This window comes from Somniosus microcephalus, chromosome 5 (assembly GCF_052327205.1).
Source record: "Somniosus microcephalus isolate GS21.2 chromosome 5, FLI_Smic_1.0, whole genome shotgun sequence".
Lineage (NCBI taxonomy): Eukaryota > Metazoa > Chordata > Chondrichthyes > Squaliformes > Somniosidae > Somniosus > Somniosus microcephalus.
In genome coordinates, this window is record NC_140991.1 from 199,235,028 (window position 1) to 199,254,968 (window position 19,941).

The following is a 19,941-nucleotide window of genomic DNA, read 5'->3' on the forward strand; positions in this document are numbered from 1 at the left end:
ATAGAGGCCATTTCGGCCCATCGAGCCTGCACCGACACATATCCCACCCGATCCCCGTAACCCCTACACCAACACATATCCCACCCTATCCCCGTAACCCATCCCCCTAACACTAAGGGTCAATTTTTATCATAGCCAATCAACCTAACCCGCACATCTTTGGACTGTGGGAGGAAACCGGAGCACCCAGAGAAAACCCACGCAAACACGGGGAGAATGTGCAAACTCCACACAGACAGTCACCCGAGGCCGGATTCGAACCCGGGTCCCTGGCGCTGTGAGGCAACAGTGCTAACCACTATGCCACCGTGCTGCAGCACCTCATTCTCAGCATTGCTAGCTGTGGAGCTGCCTCAGCAAGCAGAAGCACAACAAGGAGAAGGAGCCGGATGAGTGGACCAGGTGTGCTCATGGCAGGTCCAGGCAGAGAGCTGCAGATTCTCCGATGAAGTACTTGAGGCATTGGTTTTCACTGTGGAGAGATGGAGGGCAGTGCTCTACCTGACAAGTGGCAGGAGGCCCTCGTCACAAGTCTTCCACATCATGTGGAGGGAGGTAGTGCAGCATGTCTCAGGCAGCACTGTGGTCCCCAGGGCCCACACACAGTGCAGGAAGAAATTTAACAACCTCACTTGGGTGGTCAGGGTGAGTGAATGCTTCAACAAATGCTACATACCACCATCTGTACCACAATCTTCACACATTGCCCAAAGCACCACACCCCCAGCACTCACCCACCAACAATCTCTACCTAGCAACACTCACACCCACATCTCACACTTTGCACACAATGACAGCTAGTCAACTATGGCAGGCACACGGGTCATTAGTTATTAGAATTCATGTGATGTGTGATATGTTTATAGATAAATTTATTAATGGTCTTTGGAATATATTGTGGTCGCTCTCATTTCACCTTTGCATCCAGGAGGAAGCTGCGATGCGCCATGAGACAGAGATTATATGATGGGGATATGGTGAGCTACGGGGAACTGGGGTTTCATTCATGTGAATCAGAGTCTGATGAGCCGGTCACGGACAGCCCGGCCAGCAAGCCGATTGTCTCGCTGCCTCCTCCCTCTCTCCTGTTCCTCCTCCTCTTTGTCCTCCTCATCCTCCTCTGCCTCGTCCTCCGCCTGAGGTAGTCCTGCAATCCCTGGTGGCAAGGACTGGGTCCTCATGATGGCCAAGTTGTGGAGAATGCCGCAGACCACCAGGAAATGGGACACCTGCTCAGCCGAATACTGGAGGGCTCCTCCCAAGCGGTCAAGGCAGCGGAACCGTTGCTTCAATAAGCCGATGGTCTGTTCGATGATGTTCCTGGTGGCAGCATAGCGCTCATTATATGAGTGCTGGGCACGAGTGTTGGGGTTGCGGAAGGGAGTCATGAGCCAGGTGGAGAGCGGCTAGCCCTCATCTCTGAGCAGCCACCCTCGAGCTTGACGTGGTGGCTAGCACATGTCTGGTGCAGGATGAGGGCATCATGGCTGCTGCCAGGAATGTGGGCATTGTCATTAAGGATTTGCTGTGTGGGGTAACACCAACTGCACATTAAGTGAGTGGTAGCCTTTGCGGTTACGGAAGATCTCAGGATTGTTATGCGGTGCCCGCAAAGCCACGTGGGTGCAGTCGACGAGGCCCTGCACCAGGGGAAATCCTGCAATCCTGGAAAAGCCACATGCACGCTCATCTTGCTTCTCTCTGGTGATCGAGAAGCCAATCTAATCCCTTCTCCTGCTGTAGAGAGCCTCAATGACCTCCAGGATGCAGCGATGGACGGTGAACTGTAAGATGTTAGCTATATCTCCTGTTACAGACTGGAAGGATCCACTGGTGAAAAAATTGAGGGCCACAATGACCTTGACTGCCACTGGGAGAGCCATGGTCACCCTGGTCTGAAGCTGGAGGTCTGGTTGCAGAATTCTGTGACCACCTCGTTGATGAAGCGAAGCCTTCTAACACACTGCTCTGTGCTTAATTGAAGGTAGGGGAAGTGCCCTCGGAATACCCTTGGAGGGTAAGGCCGTCTGGTGAGAGCCCTGAAGGCCCTCTTCCTCCCTCTGTGCACATGTTCCCGTATTTCTCGCTGCCTGCACTCCCTCCGCCATAGCAGTTTGAATCTTTGAACAATTAATGTAGCTACTTTTTAGTTGCCAGAAGACTCCCGATACAAAAGAACCTTGAAATTACTGAATGAAACTGTTGCGATGGGTGAAACTAACAAAAAAACACTGAAACTGCACTAACCCGACAACTGCGAGTGATTACTCATGATCCCTTTAAATAATGTCCCTGGAGCTGCATGACAAGCTCTCCCTGTCGGTGTTTACTCCAGGCTGCGAGGTAAGTGGCGAGAATCAATTAGGTGGTCAGTGAGCGTGCCACACTCACTGATGTTACAATCTACCTGGCGTTGACATTCCCGGCGATACCTCTTAGCGGCGGTGCTATGGGGGGGGCTGGATTTGGTGCGTGGCACTGGATTTGGCATGTGGCACTGGATTCACCCTGGCGATACTGGTCTAGCGCCCCATTAGAGCCATCTACTGGCGCTAACGGGAGGTGCTAAAGGGACAAATTCCCCCCCCCCACCCGCCCCACCAAGAGTCTTAAAAGTTGGGACCACCTTTATCTCTGGCCGCTTCTCTCGCTTTCTTAGTTAAAGTCTTAATTCAAACGATTATTTATAGTTATATTTATTAGTTTATTTAGTTAAGTTAGAGAGAGAAAAATAATGCTAATGCTCACCCATCAATTACCTACATGCTGTCCTGTGACGTCGCTCCTTGTTTTTTGTTGTTCTTTTGGAATTCGCCGGATGTGTACTGCCGCCTCTGGTGCAGCTGACTCCTTTCAGGTCCGTGTTGTCCTCGTGTCCCGCTTTCTTTGTTCTCTCTCTGCAGCCGACTCCTTCCAGGTCCACGCTGTCGTCGGGTCCCACTCTCTTTATTCAAAAGGATTTTGTTTCTTTGCAGGTAATGGGGCAGAATTATTATCTGGACATATTTTGATGAATAATGGTTAAGATTTTAAAGTGATGTACGCAGGTCAGAAGCTGTGAATTGCATGTTGGTGGCATTCACGTTTATTTAGAAGGTTTCATCCCTTATGTAGATTTAACAGTTGCCCCAGAAATAATGGAAATGCTTTTTCATAATGCCTTTCTTAATCTGCTTACTAATATCAAGTTGTAAAGTCATGAAAGCACATGAAATGAATCTGGTGTCCACATTCGTTTGTTCAGTCATGATGCTTGAATCCTTATTATATGGAAGGACCTGTCTTTGGCTCACTGCAATTTGGCTTTGAAGCAAAACCTATCCCAGAATTTGTTTGCCAAAGAGCCCCTTGCCTTAAAGGGCATATAGAGAAACTGCTGCTGCAATTTCAGAGGGAAACTAAAGGAGCGAATCAAGCCTCCAGAGCAAGATTCCCTGGACAATAGACTGTCTGTTTCTAGGACATCCCCCGCAGCCTGCTTCTGCAGTGAGGCGACCTGGAGTAGGTTCAACCAGTAACAAGAATTGCTCTCTGCAGGACCGCTGAGCAGCGTTTACCACAGCCTAAAGCTGAGATGGCACCTGAAGAGAAAATTCAGTAGGTGAAATTTGTATCATGCAATTCAGATCTGTGGTCAGTGAACAATGAAGTGTGCACTAGGTCAGCCAAGGCATGATACACCTGGGAGGTCCTGTTTACTCTATGTCTGCAACCAAGTGTTGCTTATGAAAGTCAACACAGACTCCTTTGCACTGGTCCAAAAAGATGTTGGTATCACAAAACTCACAAAGGAGGAATATTTGGGAACTAGCAGATTAAGAGCAGGGGCTCTACCCGTGCCCTTCCCCTCAATACAGAGACTTTCAAACTGAGGCATTCTAACTATGGGACACTTAGTGTTGAGCACATCAAACATCAATTGGAATGCTTATGGGTGATTATCCTCTTCCTCCTTGGGTATCGTCTCATAGGACTGCCATCAACACTACCTTTGGTGCCACCCGGCACAGATGAAGATTATCAGCCAGACAGAGCAGTGGTCCAGGCTGTCGGCGATGCCTTGAGAGGTCTCCATGCATCAAAGGTGTCACTGCAGACTTGCACTTTCTCTTAACTGGAGCAGTGCTTGCAGATGAGGTTGGGATCCACCTGTTGCGTGGTACTGAATGGTACCAAAGTGCCAGTGGTGGTTGGCTAAAAAGCAGAACTGCTTAGGAGGAAGATCTCGTTTGGTATTTCTTTTTCATTTCACTCTTCTGCAGCATGCCAGTTTTCTGCAGGAGTCAGTCCCAGAAAATACGGGCTGAGAATCTCAACCTGTTCGGCACGTAGCACCATTCTTACAGGATTGGTAATGTTTGAACCCTTTTGCTATGCCGAAGGTAGATTCAGCAATACTTGATGCTCCATGTCGAGTATGTATGGGACAACGTTGTCTGAAACAAAGGCCCCAATATTTATGGGGAGACGGGGAGGGTGCGGGGGAAATCAATTCCCTGAACCAGTGATCCAGTCAAGGAATAATGGATAATAGAGCTGATCTTCCATTCCTAACACTATCCAGAAGAAATTATTCACGAGTGCTCCAGCAGACCAAAAGTGGGTAAGCCAGGGATGTGGAGGCCATGCCAAATTTAACGGCAGGGCCTCATTATAATTTTTTTCATCTGTTACCCGCTGGCAGCCGACGAAATTGACAGGTTAACAAGAAAACCAGTGGCAGGCCACAGCCGGGAACCCTTGGGGACAGTCCTCAGCAATCGGGGGGTAGGGGGGAAAGAGAGGCCATCGTGGGAGGAAGGGATGGTGTGATCGCTGCTGGGGAGGGCAGATGAGAGAGGCCATCGATGGAGGGAGGGAGCGAGAGATCGGGGCTGGTGGGGGGGGCGGGGTGTTGAGGGGGGGGAGAGAGAACCCATCACGGGAGGGAGAAAGAGAGAGATTGGAGCATGGGGGTGGGGGGGGAAAGGAGAGAGGCCATCGCTGGAGGAAGGCCGGAGATTGGGGCTGGGGGTGGGGGGGGTGGGGAAGGAGAGAGGCCATCGCTGGAGGAAGGCCGGAGATTGGGGCTGGGGGTGGGGGGGGGGGGTGGGAAGGAGAGAGGCCATCGCTGGAGGAAGGCCGGAGATTGGGGCTGGAGGAGGGGGGGGGTGGCGGCGAAGTCAGGCAATCACAGCAGGGGGATGGGAAAGAGAGAGGCCGCGATTGCCAGAGAGGAGGCCTACTCCTACTCCTCCTGGCCCGCAAGGAATGCTGTAAAAGGCACTCACCACCTTGATCTGGCAGCAACCACCTCCCTTTTACTCCCTTTACCCAAGCCCTGGGAAACATGTGTAGCAACTGTTAAATTTAAATCAGGCTCCCAATTACAATGTGGTTCCTGATTTAAATATGTTAATGAAGTATCCCACCTCTCGACAGCGAGATACTTGCACGACACCCGCCGCCGTAAAAGCAGCAACAGGCACATATGCGGTGGGTTGGGGATGCGTTCCCCGTTTTTACATTTTAAACTCCTCCCATCCCTCTCCCGCCTGTGATTGGTGGGAAAAGTTGATCCACATTGAATAGAATTATGTGTTTTTTTTTAAATTTTCAAATACCCAGATATTGAAACAACAACAACACCTATGAAACATAGTGCAAATAGTTCTGAGATACTCCCATGGCTTTTGTAACACACAGGGTACATGAAGTGCCAGATATTGGAAATGCATGAAAGGGAGGTGAGATTCGACCTTTGACTTGTAACAGATAGATGATTTTTAGAAGCTGTTCAGCCATGTCTGTTGGTGTGGTTCAATAACAGAAGATGAGGGTGATAAATACTGAAAAATTAGCAGTTATCTCCTTCTTTGTGGTGGTGAGCCTCCTTCACAAGGGCAACTAGGGATGGGCAATAAATGCTGGGCTTGCTAGTGACAGCCATATACCCAGAATGAGCTTAAAAAAAGGACATGATGTTGGGTGCTGGGGGCAGCGGAAGGAAAGGGTGGCAAAACATACAAGGCTCCCGCTCGACCGCTCCCTGGCCGGAAAGTGTGCATTGTGAACAATAGGTTTTTTGGGGAAATAAAGTTGACTTTTATTGGTTGAATTCAAAAAAGTGGAAATCATTTATATGCATGTAAATAAATATACATGAATTCAAAACAGCTTAATCAGACCATGGTTAATGAGGCTGTGGATTAAAAAAATTATAATTTGTAATATAAAAGCATATTTTAGTAGAACAGTGTATTTTGCCACTCAGAGAGAATCATCTCCAGGCTGTTGCTGCAGACCTTCTCGCAGATTATCCAGAGTAGCACTGGCAAAAGGCATCATCACAAATCTTGATTTTATAGCTTGTTTGATAGCTTTTGTTGTTTTTTAAAAAAATCAGTAGTACTAAGTTTCTGATCTCAATTCCACTGCGAAAGTGAAGTACCAAGCAACTGCAGGACACTCTCTGCAGAGAGGTGAAAATCAGACATTAAAAGACTGTACAGTATTTTGTCTATTTTAACTTGAGGGGTTACTGACATTTTGGCATAATGGAATAGAGAGATAATGTCATTGTGTAGGTGTCCATTGCATTTGGATGCTGTACCTTTTAAACAATTGTCTGTTCCTTTCCATACTGAAGAGAAAACGCAAAGCTCTAAATGCATAACACTGTAATGAAAAAATTAGAAACTTTGTATGTAAGTATATACATATTACTGAAATGAACAGACATATCACACACGTTGAAACACATATACTGTAGTACAAAATCTAAGAGTATATAATAAAGGTGGATATTACTGTAACTGATGTTACTCAAAAAGAGCCAATTTCCTTTTGAGACAGAGACAAATTTTAATTGAAAAATCCCTGTTCCTAGGAAGACATTTTTACAATTGTACAAATGAGTTAAGCCACAGAAACTAAACTTGCAATATTTTATGGTAATCACTTTTTGTTGTAATCTAAGAAATTAATCTTATTTTCAGCAAGTGAGGCAGGCATATATCATCAGTATGATGACCCTGATTTAAACAAGGGGTCTGAGAAACCCAATGTAATTCATTGCTCCATTTAGAAGTTAGTAAATGGAATGAAAACACGAATTATTGATTGCATTCATACATGTAACAAAGCAAAACTCTGTCAATGTCTAAACTGATTGTTTGAACAATACAAATCAAATTCACCCTCCTGTGGATGCTTTTTCCAGTTAAAAAGCATATTGCTTTAGAAAAAATAAAATTGGTGTTGTAATAAAATTACCTGCAAGATATCTGCTTTTGGTGCATTCCTTTGTTTGTTTGGCAGAATTAACTTTCCTATCACATAAATGCCATTCCCCTGCATAAAGAATTTAAAGAACCATGACATCAGATATTTAGTTCAGATGTTAAGTAATATATTCCTGATATTCTATTAAATATTCAGAATAAACTTCCCCAATGGTAAAGATTCCAAGCTTGATTGCTGGTCAATACTGAGTCAGCAGCTCTCAGCCAGGATAGCAATAGGGCCGCTACAATCACAATACCTTGGCTAGTGAGGACAGGGTTTTTCTACTCCTGATCACTAGACAGTGGCCCTTGATGGAAAGTACACATGTGAGACATTGGATGAGAATAGAATCAGGCTCAGCTATAATATTCTCTACAGTCAAGTGCTTTGTAAACACAAGGCTCACAGTTGAAGGTGGTATGGCTTTTTTCATTCTTTGAATTTGTATCCTCGACACAGCTTATAGCCTAGCTTGATAGGGTCTTGAAAAACCCATGTGCAGATCACACATACTTCCTCATGATGTAAACTGTCAGTATATATGTATCGTATAAAGCCGCCGTACCTATATCATTGCAGCTGTTCAGTTTGACATTGAAATCAGCTTAACATTAACTCCTCCTTAAAACAAAACTGTGCAGAGCCTGCAAGGATGGATGGGAGGAATTGCAGTGTGTGGAGGATGCATATCATTCAAATATAACCGTAAGAGGTAAGTAATGCATTTTTCTTCATCATTCTAACCCTCTACGCACTACAGGAGCATACCAAAGTAGTACAGATTTGGGACGAATGGCCCTCTCTACAATCCAAAACACCACCCGCGCAAAATTCGGATCCGTAGTGCACGTTGTTCGGGCACTACGGGTGTCATTTGGGTGCCAAAATGGCGTCCGATGCACGAGTGCACACTTGTGGGACGAATCGCGCCGGATGCCATATTGGCGAGGGCATTAGAGTGCATGCGGTGAACATCCGTCGGAAGTATTCAGAGTAGGCAGATCACAATGTCAATCAGCGTACAACTCTGATTTGACGTCAGCGGTGCTATTTTGGAGCTCAATGGTTCAGCTAACACCCTATCTTAACTTCGCACAGGTGAACACGTGTTCAGCAGCAGGAAGGACTCCCCACTAACGCTACCAGGGATCATCACCTACTTTCAGGTTTGTTACTGGGTGATTTCTTCTGGCGGTTGCTATGATTCTACAAGTGTTTGTTGCTTTCTATAGTTGTTTCAAGTTGCAAATGTCTACAAGGAGTGGTTTGGCAGGTGTAGAAGCACTTTTTGCTGACTTCAAGGCTTATGCACAAACCACTTGCTGCCAGACATGGGTGCACTAGTAGGAAGTCTCCTTGGAATACAGTATGACTTTACAGATTGAACAGATGCCATGCAGAGCAGGACGGGGAGAAGGGCTCGCAGCAGGAGGCCATATCTGCACAGGGTGTTCAGGGAGCAATTTTCCTACCTGAACCTCAGCGAGGAACAATATGTGAGATGTCTGTGTCTCAATCCTCACTGAAATCCGCCACCTGCTGCAGCCACAACTGCAACCTCAGAGCAGGGCATTGACTACATGGCCAGTGGCTGTGAAGGTGACCGTGGTGATAAACCTTTATGCACCTGGCTCCTTCCAGGCTGGAGCTGGAGATATTTGCAACGCCTTGTCTACTGTTGTGTAAGGGAGGTCACTGAGGATCTCTATGCAAAAAGAGCTGACTACATTTCATTCTCTCTTGCCAGAGACCAGCAGGTGGAGCGAGCATGCGGCTTCGCTATGATTGCAGGCTTCACCATGCTGCAGAGTACCACTGACTGCATGCACATCGCTTTGCAGGCGCTGTATGCCAACTCTGACATGTACCGCAACCGAAAGGGATTCCATTCCCTTAACTATCAGCTGGTGAGTGACCATAGGCAGCAAATCATGCAGGTCAATACCCAGTATTCTGGCAGCAGACATGATGCCTTCATTCTGCGGCAGTCTGTTGTGCCGGCTGCATTTGAGCCAACTCAGTAAACCAAAGCATGACTACTGGGCGACAAGGGTTATCCGCTGATGACATGGCTCATACAATGAAAGCCATGCTGCCACAAAGATTGTGATAGAGCAGACCATTGGCATGCTGAAACAACACTTCTGCTGTCTGGACCACTCTGGAGGAACCCTGCAGAATGGGTGTCAAGATTTGTGGTGGTCTGCTGCATGCTGCATAACTTCGCCATCACGAGGGCACAGCTCCTGCCACCAGCTGAGGAGGAGGAGGAGGAGGAAGAAGGGAGGAGGCAACCTAGACAGCCCTTTTCTGGCCAGGCTGTCCATGAAGAACTCATACGAGTGCGATACCAGTCACTGCAACCCCAACTCCCCATTCACCAACAGTCCCACAGCTTGCCTTCCCTCTGTCACTGACCATCACAGCTTCCACTTGGCTACAATGCAAAAATAAAAGCCAACACAAAATAAACATTCCAAACCAAATTTATAAATCAAATCATGCCATATTACACACAAAAGCAAACTAATCACCCTTGTGCATTTCCTTAGTGCCTGTCTTCCGTGTGCCTTTGCTGGTCCTAGTGCTCCGACGCAGTATTACCCCAGTGGCTGCAGCATGGCTAGTGGAAGGCTGTTGACTTTCAGCGGAGAACACTGCAGATGGCCTTGGAGGATGACCTCGAGCAGCTTTGGGATTAGAAGGGTGGCATCAGTCTGAGCTGGCTGGCTGACAGGCAACAGCAAGGGCACTGGCGGAGTGACAGTGCTGAGAGGATGAATGATGTCTTCCTGAGAGAGGAGAGCAGGTTCATGCTCCATGGAGCCACTGCCACTCCCCCGGGGCGGCACCTCAGCAATCCTAGTAATCTGTTGGAGGACAGATTGCTGGACTGCTGTGACACCCTGCAAGCCTCTTTGAACACTGTAATGCACAGTCATGGTGCTAGAAGTCAGAGCTTGCTTGGCAACAAGTTGACCTTGCATGACAGCAATCTGAGCTTCCATGCAGCACTCAAGACATTGGATGGCTGCCGTTTGTGCTGCAATGGAAACTGAGACATTGGCCATCAGACGCTGCATCATGGTTGGGTCCACAAGTGTGCCAATGGAGTTGGCCACCACTTCCCTGCTGGAAAGGATGGGCTCCAAGCTCTGTGCAAAGCCCTGTGTCAAGTTGGTGCTGGACTCCTCCATGCTCCTCGACATTGCACGCAGGTGTTCTGGCAGGCTTCCCAATGCACCAAGCATTTGATTGTGCACACCCATCAGTGTTCTTCTGTAGGCTGCCCCATTGAAGTCCTCATCTGAGTCCTCTGCAGCCCTCTGGCGAGCTGGCACCTGTGCTATCCTTGCCCCCATGCTCTGGTTGCAGGCCACTCGTGCCCGGTGTCTCACCATGTGCAGATCCTGCCTTTATGCTATCCTCTAAATTATGCGCAGTGTCAGTATCTGAACTGGTGGCTGCGAGTGTGAAATTGAGTGATGGTCTTTCTTCATCATCACGGTCTTCTTGCTCTTCCCTCATTGTCTCTTTGAATAGGGAGCCTCAGAGGCCTCTCTTACACAACAGTGGATGGCAAACTGCGTGATGTTGCAAATATCTCCCGCTCTAGCCTGGAAGAAGCCCGACGCTCAAAAGTTCATCGCCATGGTCACCTTCACAGCCACTGCGGTCCTCGCCCTGCTCTGAAGTTGCAGTTGTGGCTGCAGCTGGTGGCAGATTTAAGCGAGGACATCCTTAGTAAAGCGCAGGCATCTCACACATTGTTCCTTGCTGAGCTTCAGGTAGGAGAATTGGTCCCTGAACACCTAGGGTGGATATGGTCTCCTGCTGAGAGCCCTTCTGCCCCCTCCTCATCCTCCTCCTCCTCTTCCAGCGGTTGTCCTGCTCTGCATTCCCTCTGTTCATTCTCCAAGTCATGCTGTATTCCAAGGGGAATGCCTACTAGTGCGCCCATGTTTGTCAGCAAGTGACCTGTGCAGAAGCCTTGAAGTCAGCAAAAAGCCAATAAATTTTGCATGTTTCAATGAGATCACCTCTCATTCTTCTAAACTCCAGAGAATATAGGCCTAGTCTACTCAATCTCTCCTCATAGGACAATCCCCCCATCCCAGGAACCAGTCTGGTGAACCTTCGTTACACTCCTTCTATGACAAGTATATCCTTCCTTAGGTAAGGAGACCAAAACTGTACACAATACTCCAGGTGTGGTCTCACCAGGGCCCTATATAATTGCAGTAAGACATCTTTACTCTTATACTCAAATCCTCTTGTAATAAAGGCCAACATACCATTAATCTACTTGATCCTACAGAATCTCTAAATAAGCTATTCTGAAAACAAACCATCCTGTCAGTGAATGCTTTCTTACATCACATCTGAATATACCCCTTTCCAGCTTATACACTGGTTATCTTGTTCTGCTACCACATACCAAGTGAAATATCCCTGACTGAGCCGCTACATTCCTGAACCTTAACACCTCCATCATATCTAGTCATTCTTCTCAACTCCAACGAGAAGAGTCCTAGGCCGGGAAATTGAACCCATTTGCGCCGGTCATTAAGGCCGATTTGGAAGAAAAATTGGTGGCTGCCTTGTTTCCCACCTGCTTTCAGCGGGTCCTGTGGATGCCGCCATTTTGGGAAGGTCGGCAGCGGCTGTTGCCTGCGCTGGCTACAGAAATGGAAATGAGGCACATTGTGACATCACGCTGATTTGACGCACGATCTGCCATTTTGGACTTTGCCATTCCATTTAACGCCCTATCCTAATCACGAACAGTTGACCATGCATTCAGCAGCAGGAAGGACCCCCACCAGCGCTATTTAATGGGATCATCAACAACTTACATTTCTACTGGCTCTGTGTAAGTTTATGCAACTGTTTGGAGCTTTCTAGAGTTGCTTAAAGTTGGCGAGGTGACAGGGAATGTTGCTGCAAGTGCAGAATGCCTTGGTTCTCATTTAAAGGGTTCTGTTCACACCAATTGCTCCCAGTATGGGGGCTCTACTTGCAGTCCCCCTCGTGCTCGAATATGACAGGGAGATGGAGTGGAGGCAGCAAAGAAGAGGACAAGGTGCTCGCAGAGGGAGGAGGAGGGGCAGGAGGCCTTACCCAGCTATGGTCTTCTGAGAGCACATCTCCTACCTGCATTTAAGCCAGGAGCAGTGTATTAGGAGGCTCCGCTTCATCAAGGAGGTGGTCACAGAACTCTGCCACCTCCTGCAACCTTATAGCAGGGCGACCACAGTGCGGTGCGGCCAGTGGCCCTCAAGATCACCATGGCCCTCAATTTTTTCACCACCAGATCCTTCCAGTCTGGAGCAGGAGACATTGCCAACACCTCCCAGTTCGCCATCCATCGCTGCATCCGGGAGGTCACAGAGGCTCTGTACTCCAGGAGAAGGGATTTCATTCCTGAACAGAGAGAAGCAGGAGGTGCGCGCATGTGGCTTTGCCAGTATATTGGGGGCTTCCCCATGGTGCAGCGCACCATCGACTGCACCCACATGGCTTTGCGGGCGCTGTATACCAATCCTGAGATCTTCCGTAACCGCAAAGGGCACCACTCACTTAATGTGCAGTTGGTGTGTGATCACGCCCAGCACATCATGATGGTGATTGCCCAGTATCTGGGCAGCATTCATGATGCCTTCATCCTGCGGCAGTCTGCTGTGCCCGCAATCTTCCAGTCACCACGTCATCCCGAGGGTGGCTTGGACACAATGGCTATCCGCTCTGCGCCTGGCTAGCGACTCCCCTCCGCAACCCCACCACACGTGGCTAGCAATCATATAATGAGAGCCATTCTGCCATGAGGAACCTCATTGAGCAGACCATCGGGGTGCTCAAGCAACAGTTCCGCTGCCTCAGGAGTCCTCCTCCAGTACACGCCGGAGTAGGTGTCCCATTTCGTGGTGGTCTGCTGCATGCTCCACAACTTGGTGCAGCCATCCTGGAAATCACGGGTACCAAGCTCCACGCAAAGCCCCGTGCAATGTTGGAGCCAGACTTCTCCATGCTCCTTGACACTGACAAGAGGCTCTCTGGCAGACTTGCCATTGCACCTAGCATTTCCGTGTGCATGCCCATTACCCTTCTTCTGAAGGCCACCCCCCATCGAGGTCATCATCTGAGCCTTGTGCAGCAGAACTTGTCCGTGAACTCGCCCTCCGGGAAGCTGGCACCCAAGCTAACCTTAACCACTGGCCTGGCTGCAGCCCACTCGTGGCCAGTGACTTACCACATGCAGATCCCACCTATATGCCACCCTCAAGTCCGTGCAGTGCCATTTTTTGACATGGAGCCTGCGAGTGTCAGATGCAGTGAAAGTGTGTCTTCTTCTCCACCCTCACTGTCCTCTTCCATCACTTCGGGACTGGCTGGCTTGGTTGGAGTTCTTGGGAAAGGAGAAATGCACAAGGGTCAGGTTGTGGTGAGGGGAAGGGGGAAGCAAGATATCCATGCATACACCATCAGCAGTTTGTAAGTGAGAAGAGATTGTAGGATGAGGGGGAACTGGGATGCGAGAAGGCAGCTTAGATATGAGTATACTGTAATTGTCAGCAATGCTTTCAACTTCCCCATTTGCCACAGACTCTGTGACTGCCCCTCCAATGATCTCCAACACTGTGTACTCCAGCTCCATCAGATTCTGCAGACGGGCTTCCCCTCCACCCGTCTGCTGTTGCCCCCAGCAGTTGTGAGCCACCTTTGCCTGCAAGAGAAAGGGAAGTGAGTGCAGTGCAATGTGCCTGCTATGGTTGAATATCTGGCAGTGTGTGCAAGGTGTGAGATGTGGGTGTGAGTTTTGCAGCAGTGGTAAATGCGTGAGGGTGAAGTGAAGCTATGATTGTGAGGTATGAGTGGTGACTGCTAGAGGCTGTTGGTAGGTGATAGGGGTGTGGTGCAATGAGCAGTATGTGAGGCTTGTGGTGCAGATGGTGGGATATGGCATTTGATGAGTGGTCAAGGTGAATGAATGCATCGTGTGAGGACATTAAACTTCTAGCCGCACTGGATCCAGGTCCTGGGGACAACACTCGTCGCATTGACGGCTTCAGTGATCTCCTCCCACAGCCTTCTGCTGCTCTGCCTTGAAGGTCTCCTGCCCTTCAGCAGGTAGAGGACCTGACAGCGTCTTTGAACCCCCAGGACCAAGGCCTCCAGTGCCGCATCTGAAAATGTCCTCGTCCTTTCGCTTGACTGTTAGGCCATGGCTTTCTACTGCCGCTATGCTACAGTCCATGTGCTGGTTCCCTTGTAAATATGGAACTAAAGAACTCATTCAATTTTTCAGCTACGTCCACATCTTCATTAATCTTAACACTCTTTCAGAAGCCAGCAGTCCTGTACTCTTGTTTTTTTTTCTTTTCTTCTTTTATTACTACACAGTTCATTATGATTTGACACTGATTAAAACCAATATTTCTTCTAGCAAATAATAATTGACCTTAACTTTGAGCATACTAACCTGTACAACCTGTTGAGCATTTGTATCATTAAGCACCAGCTCAGTAATAGCAGCACAACACGCTGAAATGACAAAATAGTCAATAAGGAATTGATGTTAGATAAAGGATAACACACAGTTTTGGCACATCAAGTGGTTCAAATAACATCATCCCAGCAAAGACTGTTTTACATCCTTGGAACACATTTCAGACTGTTCCTTATTCTTTATAATGTAACAAACTTAATATTACTTAATACGGTTTACCATTTTAGTGATTTGTTTCATTTTTGGTTAACAGAGGTGCCATGGTGCACAATGGATGGTTGATGCCCACAGTTAAGCCAAGTGACATAAACGTCACTAGTATTGTAAAACAAAGTTTACAAAAAAACAGAAGAAATGATTCAATTGTGTCATTGTTAGAGTTAATCATTTTACACAGAAATTTTGGTGAGAGTTTTCTATATGAATGGGTGATTGATATTTCATAGATCCTGTGCAAAAAGGCACATTAAGTTAACTGGACTATTGACCTGGGTGGTGCACCAACTCATGTCCCATGCTATTCCTCAGTGTGTCAGCCACGGCTCAGTTGGTAGCACCCTCGCCTCTGAGTTGGAAGTTTGTGGGTTCAAATCCCACTCCAGAGACTTGAGCACAAAAATCTAGGCTGACAAAACTCCAGTGCAGTACTGAGGGAGTACTGCACTGGAGATGCCATCTTTCAGATGAGACTTTAAACTGAGGCCCCGTCTGCCCTCTCAGGTGGGTGGAAAAGATCCTATGACACTAAAAAGAGCAGGGGAGCTATCCCCTCAATTACCAATTACTACCTTCTCTGCTGTGGTAAGGACTGAACATAATCACTAAAACAGATAATCTGCTCATTATCACATTGCTGTTCGTGGGAGCTTGCTGTGCACAAATTGGCTGCCGCGTTTCCTACATTGCAACAGTGACTGCAGTTCAAAAAGTTCTTCATTGGCTGTAAAGTGCTTTGGGACGTCCAGTGGTCGTGAAAGGCGCTATATAAATACAAGTCTTTCCTTCAGTTAATTATATTTCAGTAACGCTAAAGATGTAATGCTATCAATTTCATAATATTGGGACAGTAATTCCTCACCAAACGCGTGAGTACGGAAGGGGTACTCACGTGTCTGGCCGGAGGAAATGCCGGTTTTCAGCATGCACAGCGCATGCGCTGAAAACCGGCATTTCCTCTCCTCTCACCCAAGAGGTGAAGAGGCTAGCGCGTGCGCTGTAGGGGGCAGCGCGTGCGTCTTGGATTTCCTCTGTTTTGGGGGATTTGCGCATGTGTAAAGGCCTCCGGTCTTTACGCTTGTAAAAAGCACACATAAGTATTTATTTTTACAGGTAAGTGGTGTTTTAGTGCAATTTAGAATTTTTTTTTCCCACAGGTTTATTATTTTAAAGAATCTACAATAAGGTAAGTTTAGTTTTAGACCCTTTTTATTAAAAATTTATTTTTTTCAAAAAAAAAAATTGTTAAATTATTTTTTTTAAACTTATTTATACTTAATTTAATGATTGGGATGTTTTAAAAAAAAATTATTTAAAGTTTAAGTAGTGTTTTGGGGTGCAGTACTTCTCATGAGTTTGACAGTTCTTACTCTCAAACTTATGAATGAAGTTTCCCCTCCCCTGATTGGCTGAACAGTGCTCACCTGATCCCAGCCGGCACATCGCACTAACTACGCCGCTGGGTCAGGTTAGCACAGCGCGCCGACATCAGAACCTGGCCACTGAAAGGAAATCCACTGCGGGCCAGGTTTCAGATGTCGGCGCGCAGGGTGAGTGCACATCGGGGGCTTGCACGCGCAGCAAGCCCCCGACACCAAGTTCTGGGCCAATGATGCTTCTACTAAAAATAAAGAAACTCACCAAATCTATGAAAAAGTCCTGCCTTAATCATTTTATTTATCAATAAATGTCAACAATTAATCTATGTGCTGGACTTTTACTTCAATGGAAAATGTTATACCTTCTTGCAAGGATAGTGTATTTTCTTGAATTTCCTGAGTACTCAGTTTCTCAGATAGCTGAAGTTGTCGAATTCTCCCTGAAGCATTCGCACTAGACAAACTTCCAATTGAAGAACGATCGGATACAAAATTTCTATCTCTAAAAAAAATACACAAAAAAGAAAGTTTTCTGAAAAGAAACAAACACATGAAGCAGCTCAGGTACAATTTGACAGGTACGGTTGTTCAGTCTATCTGAAACACTGGATAGGTGTTAGATATCTTACTTTGTATTTCACATTAACCCTCCATTACCAATTACTACCTTCTCTGCTGTGGTAGGAACTGAACATAATCAGTTCACTGTATAAAGACTGAAATTATATGAAGTAACGTAACAGAATGTCATGCATCTAACTTAATATCACACATACTAGCCAGCGATATGCAAAAATTACAGTCTAACCTTCCTGTACAACATTCACTAGCTCCAAATGTATTTAATTTTGTGAAATTTTGATACATTTACCAACTATTCGAACTTAAAGATAAAGTACAACAAAATCAAAAGGTACTTCTTAAATGATCTTGGGTGATGTTATGAGCAAGATTCTACACAAAATGTCTCATAGAATTTCTCTAATGAGCAATTTGACAGTATAAAATAAAACCACAAGAACTGAGAAATATTACTTAGGGTATGTAACTTTACAATGTTAAGGAAAATGTGGAAATGAAGTTGAAATTTCTCAATTAGCAAGGGCAGAGTGCCTATTTCTAAATATGTTCCTATAACCCTCAATTTGTTTATTTTATTCAAATATCTTACTAAATTATGCTTTCGGTTCACATTTGCCTGATAATTAATATGGATGGCTAACATTAAATACTTCTTTACTATTTTTAATATGATTTTCTTTTAAGCTCACCCTTGTAGAATGTGGAGGAGTTGCTGGATGCCCCCCCACAAGCGAATCTCTGTGCTGGTATCTGGATCCTCACAGAGCTGAACTAAGATCCAAACAACACTCCATAGCAATTTGAGGTGGTCAGAATGCAGCAAACTGAGCATAATGGGAATCCCTTCATAGATCTTCACCTGTTCTCTCACTTGAGCGTCTGCACAGAGTAGACGAAGGAGCTCAGCAGTCATTCTGTAAATACCATTAGCATTGAGAAAACCAATCAAAAACAGCCTTTTGCTTCTAACAAAAGGGACAGAAACAAAGCTGTCAGTCTCTTCCTTTATAACTGACATCATCACAAATTTGTGTTCCTGTAATCACTGACAGCTTCCCCACTAGCCAAAAAAAAGCTCAATTTTTTCCCATCAAATCACCACAAAGACAGCACAATCTAGGTAGACAGGGGACAGAATTTGGGGCAGGACCAGGTTAAGCTGGATTTCCTTCCCCCTTTTCCACCGTTACAATTTCCGGTTGATGTTGGGGGTACACATAATATGCCCGGCAATATTATGACACCATGCAAGTGAGGGAAATTACATAATTTGCAACCTAGAAATGGCTCATTTCCAAGGAACCACCAAATTAGAAATCTGGCAGCATTTTTAATCTTTTAAAAAGCTTTAGCTAGCACATGGCGCAACAATAACTTTCTTTCCCCTCACCTGAGGTGGACGTCACCATAGATGATGTTGGCCCCCTGACCAAAATATTTAAATGCCCTTGAATCCAGGAAATGGACCAAGGTCAGAGATGCAAACAATGGCTTGGAAAGTACTGCCCCATTGTACTTCCACTGGCGGAGCAGGACCAGAAAAGTTTAGCTCCTATATGTTCAGTCTTGTATTAAACAACGTTGCGTAAATGAGTACCTCATAACCTTAACTGCTTCTAAAAAAATCATTAAGTTTGAAAAAAATTGAAATCTCAACTTACCTTTTTGATAGCAAGTCATAATCTTGTAGAATTGTTAACAGGTTTTCTACAATAGTGAGCTCCCCTATCTTCACTCTACACTCGGGACTAAAAAAAGCTAAAAGTTATTAGCTTGTTCAATTACAATCAATCACTTATTTAGTGCTATACTTTATGCTGTTTATTTAAGTGACATACCTTTCAGCTAAGCTGGTAAGAGCAAGGAGAGCACCCAGTAATACATTATTGTCCTTGGCTGCCAGTAGCTTTACTAGGGTCTAAAGAAAATAGCTCATGTTAAAATGTCTTGCTGTATATTATTTTGTTTCTTCTTACTTAACATAATAACTATTTTATTTTATAAAAACCCACTTGCCACAAATTAATCTCTGGTAGCAGTACAAAGTTGGACATTGGGCCTGAAAAAATGACAATTATTTTATACCTTTTTTCTGTTTCAGCAGAGACAGATGCAATTATATATATTAATAATACATATTTTTACTGCTGCACACAAGTTAATCCATCACTTTGGGACATGTGCCAGGGGAAAATGGTTCCATCAAGCACCTGGTGAGTGAAGAGGCCTTTCTTCCAAGTTTGTCGGAGTTGGAAATTAATTTTTTTTAATTTTAAAAGCTTTAGCTTTACTTCAGTGCATTTTCAATTTTTCAAACAAAATAATTTGTTCTTGGAAAAAAATGGCACACAATTCCTCATGCACAAATAACTTTAAACGAGGCAGGAAGTCTTATAACTGATATGTATTCTCCACAGGAGAATGTTTTTGGGCTTTGCTTATTTTTTAAGCTTTTTTTAAAAATAGTAACTTTCAATCTCTTCTTGAACTGTTACATACATCCATTGGTGAAGTGTTAAGTGGAGCAGCTATTCTGGAGTGACAACGGACAAGGAATCCCTTTGCAGTGTGTGTCAGCTTTAGAAACTTAAGCCAGATTTTTCTGGGGTCTGTGCGGGCGCGATTGGAGGCAGGTCGGGTGGGAAATTCAAAAAAAGTTGCAGCGGGTCAGGAACCCGCCGTCATCCCGCCCACACGCGCATTTCTGTTGGGCGCATTTGCTGGTGTGGCAGCGACCCGACTGGCAGAGGCGGGCGATCTAATTCAAATCATTAACAGTTGTCAGGCCCTTAAGAGCCTTTTTCAGCCTACCGTTCGAATTTCCCATGGGATTCACGCAGCTCGGGAACCACGTCTGTCAGCCTGAGGCGGGAGTTGAGTGGTCATTGCTCCAGCTGATTAGATGACAGCATGAAATGCACTAGAAAACCTCCCACCTCACAGCTGAGCACTCTCCTCAGACAGAATCTGTTGCTGACTGCATTCCCAGCA

At 46.0% G+C, this 19,941-nt stretch overlaps 1 protein-coding gene across 11 annotated transcripts in view; it reads right to left on the minus strand.

Moving 5' to 3' along the window:
- nek10 (NIMA-related kinase 10) overlaps positions 1–19,941 on the minus strand; it is a 470,337-nt gene that overhangs the window by 254,173 nt on the left and 196,223 nt on the right. For 10 of the 11 annotated variants that reach the window (XR_015078459.1, XM_085988546.1, XM_085988548.1 and 7 more), the window contains exons 10-16: positions 18,789–18,868; positions 18,612–18,698; positions 17,640–17,864; positions 16,731–16,870; positions 14,747–14,808; positions 7,255–7,332; positions 6,593–6,657 (exon numbers count right to left, since the gene is read on the minus strand). Coding sequence is in view for 10 of the 11 variants with exons in the window: in XM_085988546.1 (XP_085844672.1) it covers positions 6,593–6,657; positions 7,255–7,332; positions 14,747–14,808; positions 16,731–16,870; positions 17,640–17,864; positions 18,612–18,698; positions 18,789–18,868 (737 nt within the window). In the remaining variant the exon portion in view is untranslated. The remainder of the gene's footprint in view (positions 1–6,592; positions 6,658–7,254; positions 7,333–14,746; positions 14,809–16,730; positions 16,871–17,639; positions 17,865–18,611; positions 18,699–18,788; positions 18,869–19,941) is intronic. The other variant, XM_085988547.1, reaches the window with a different exon arrangement.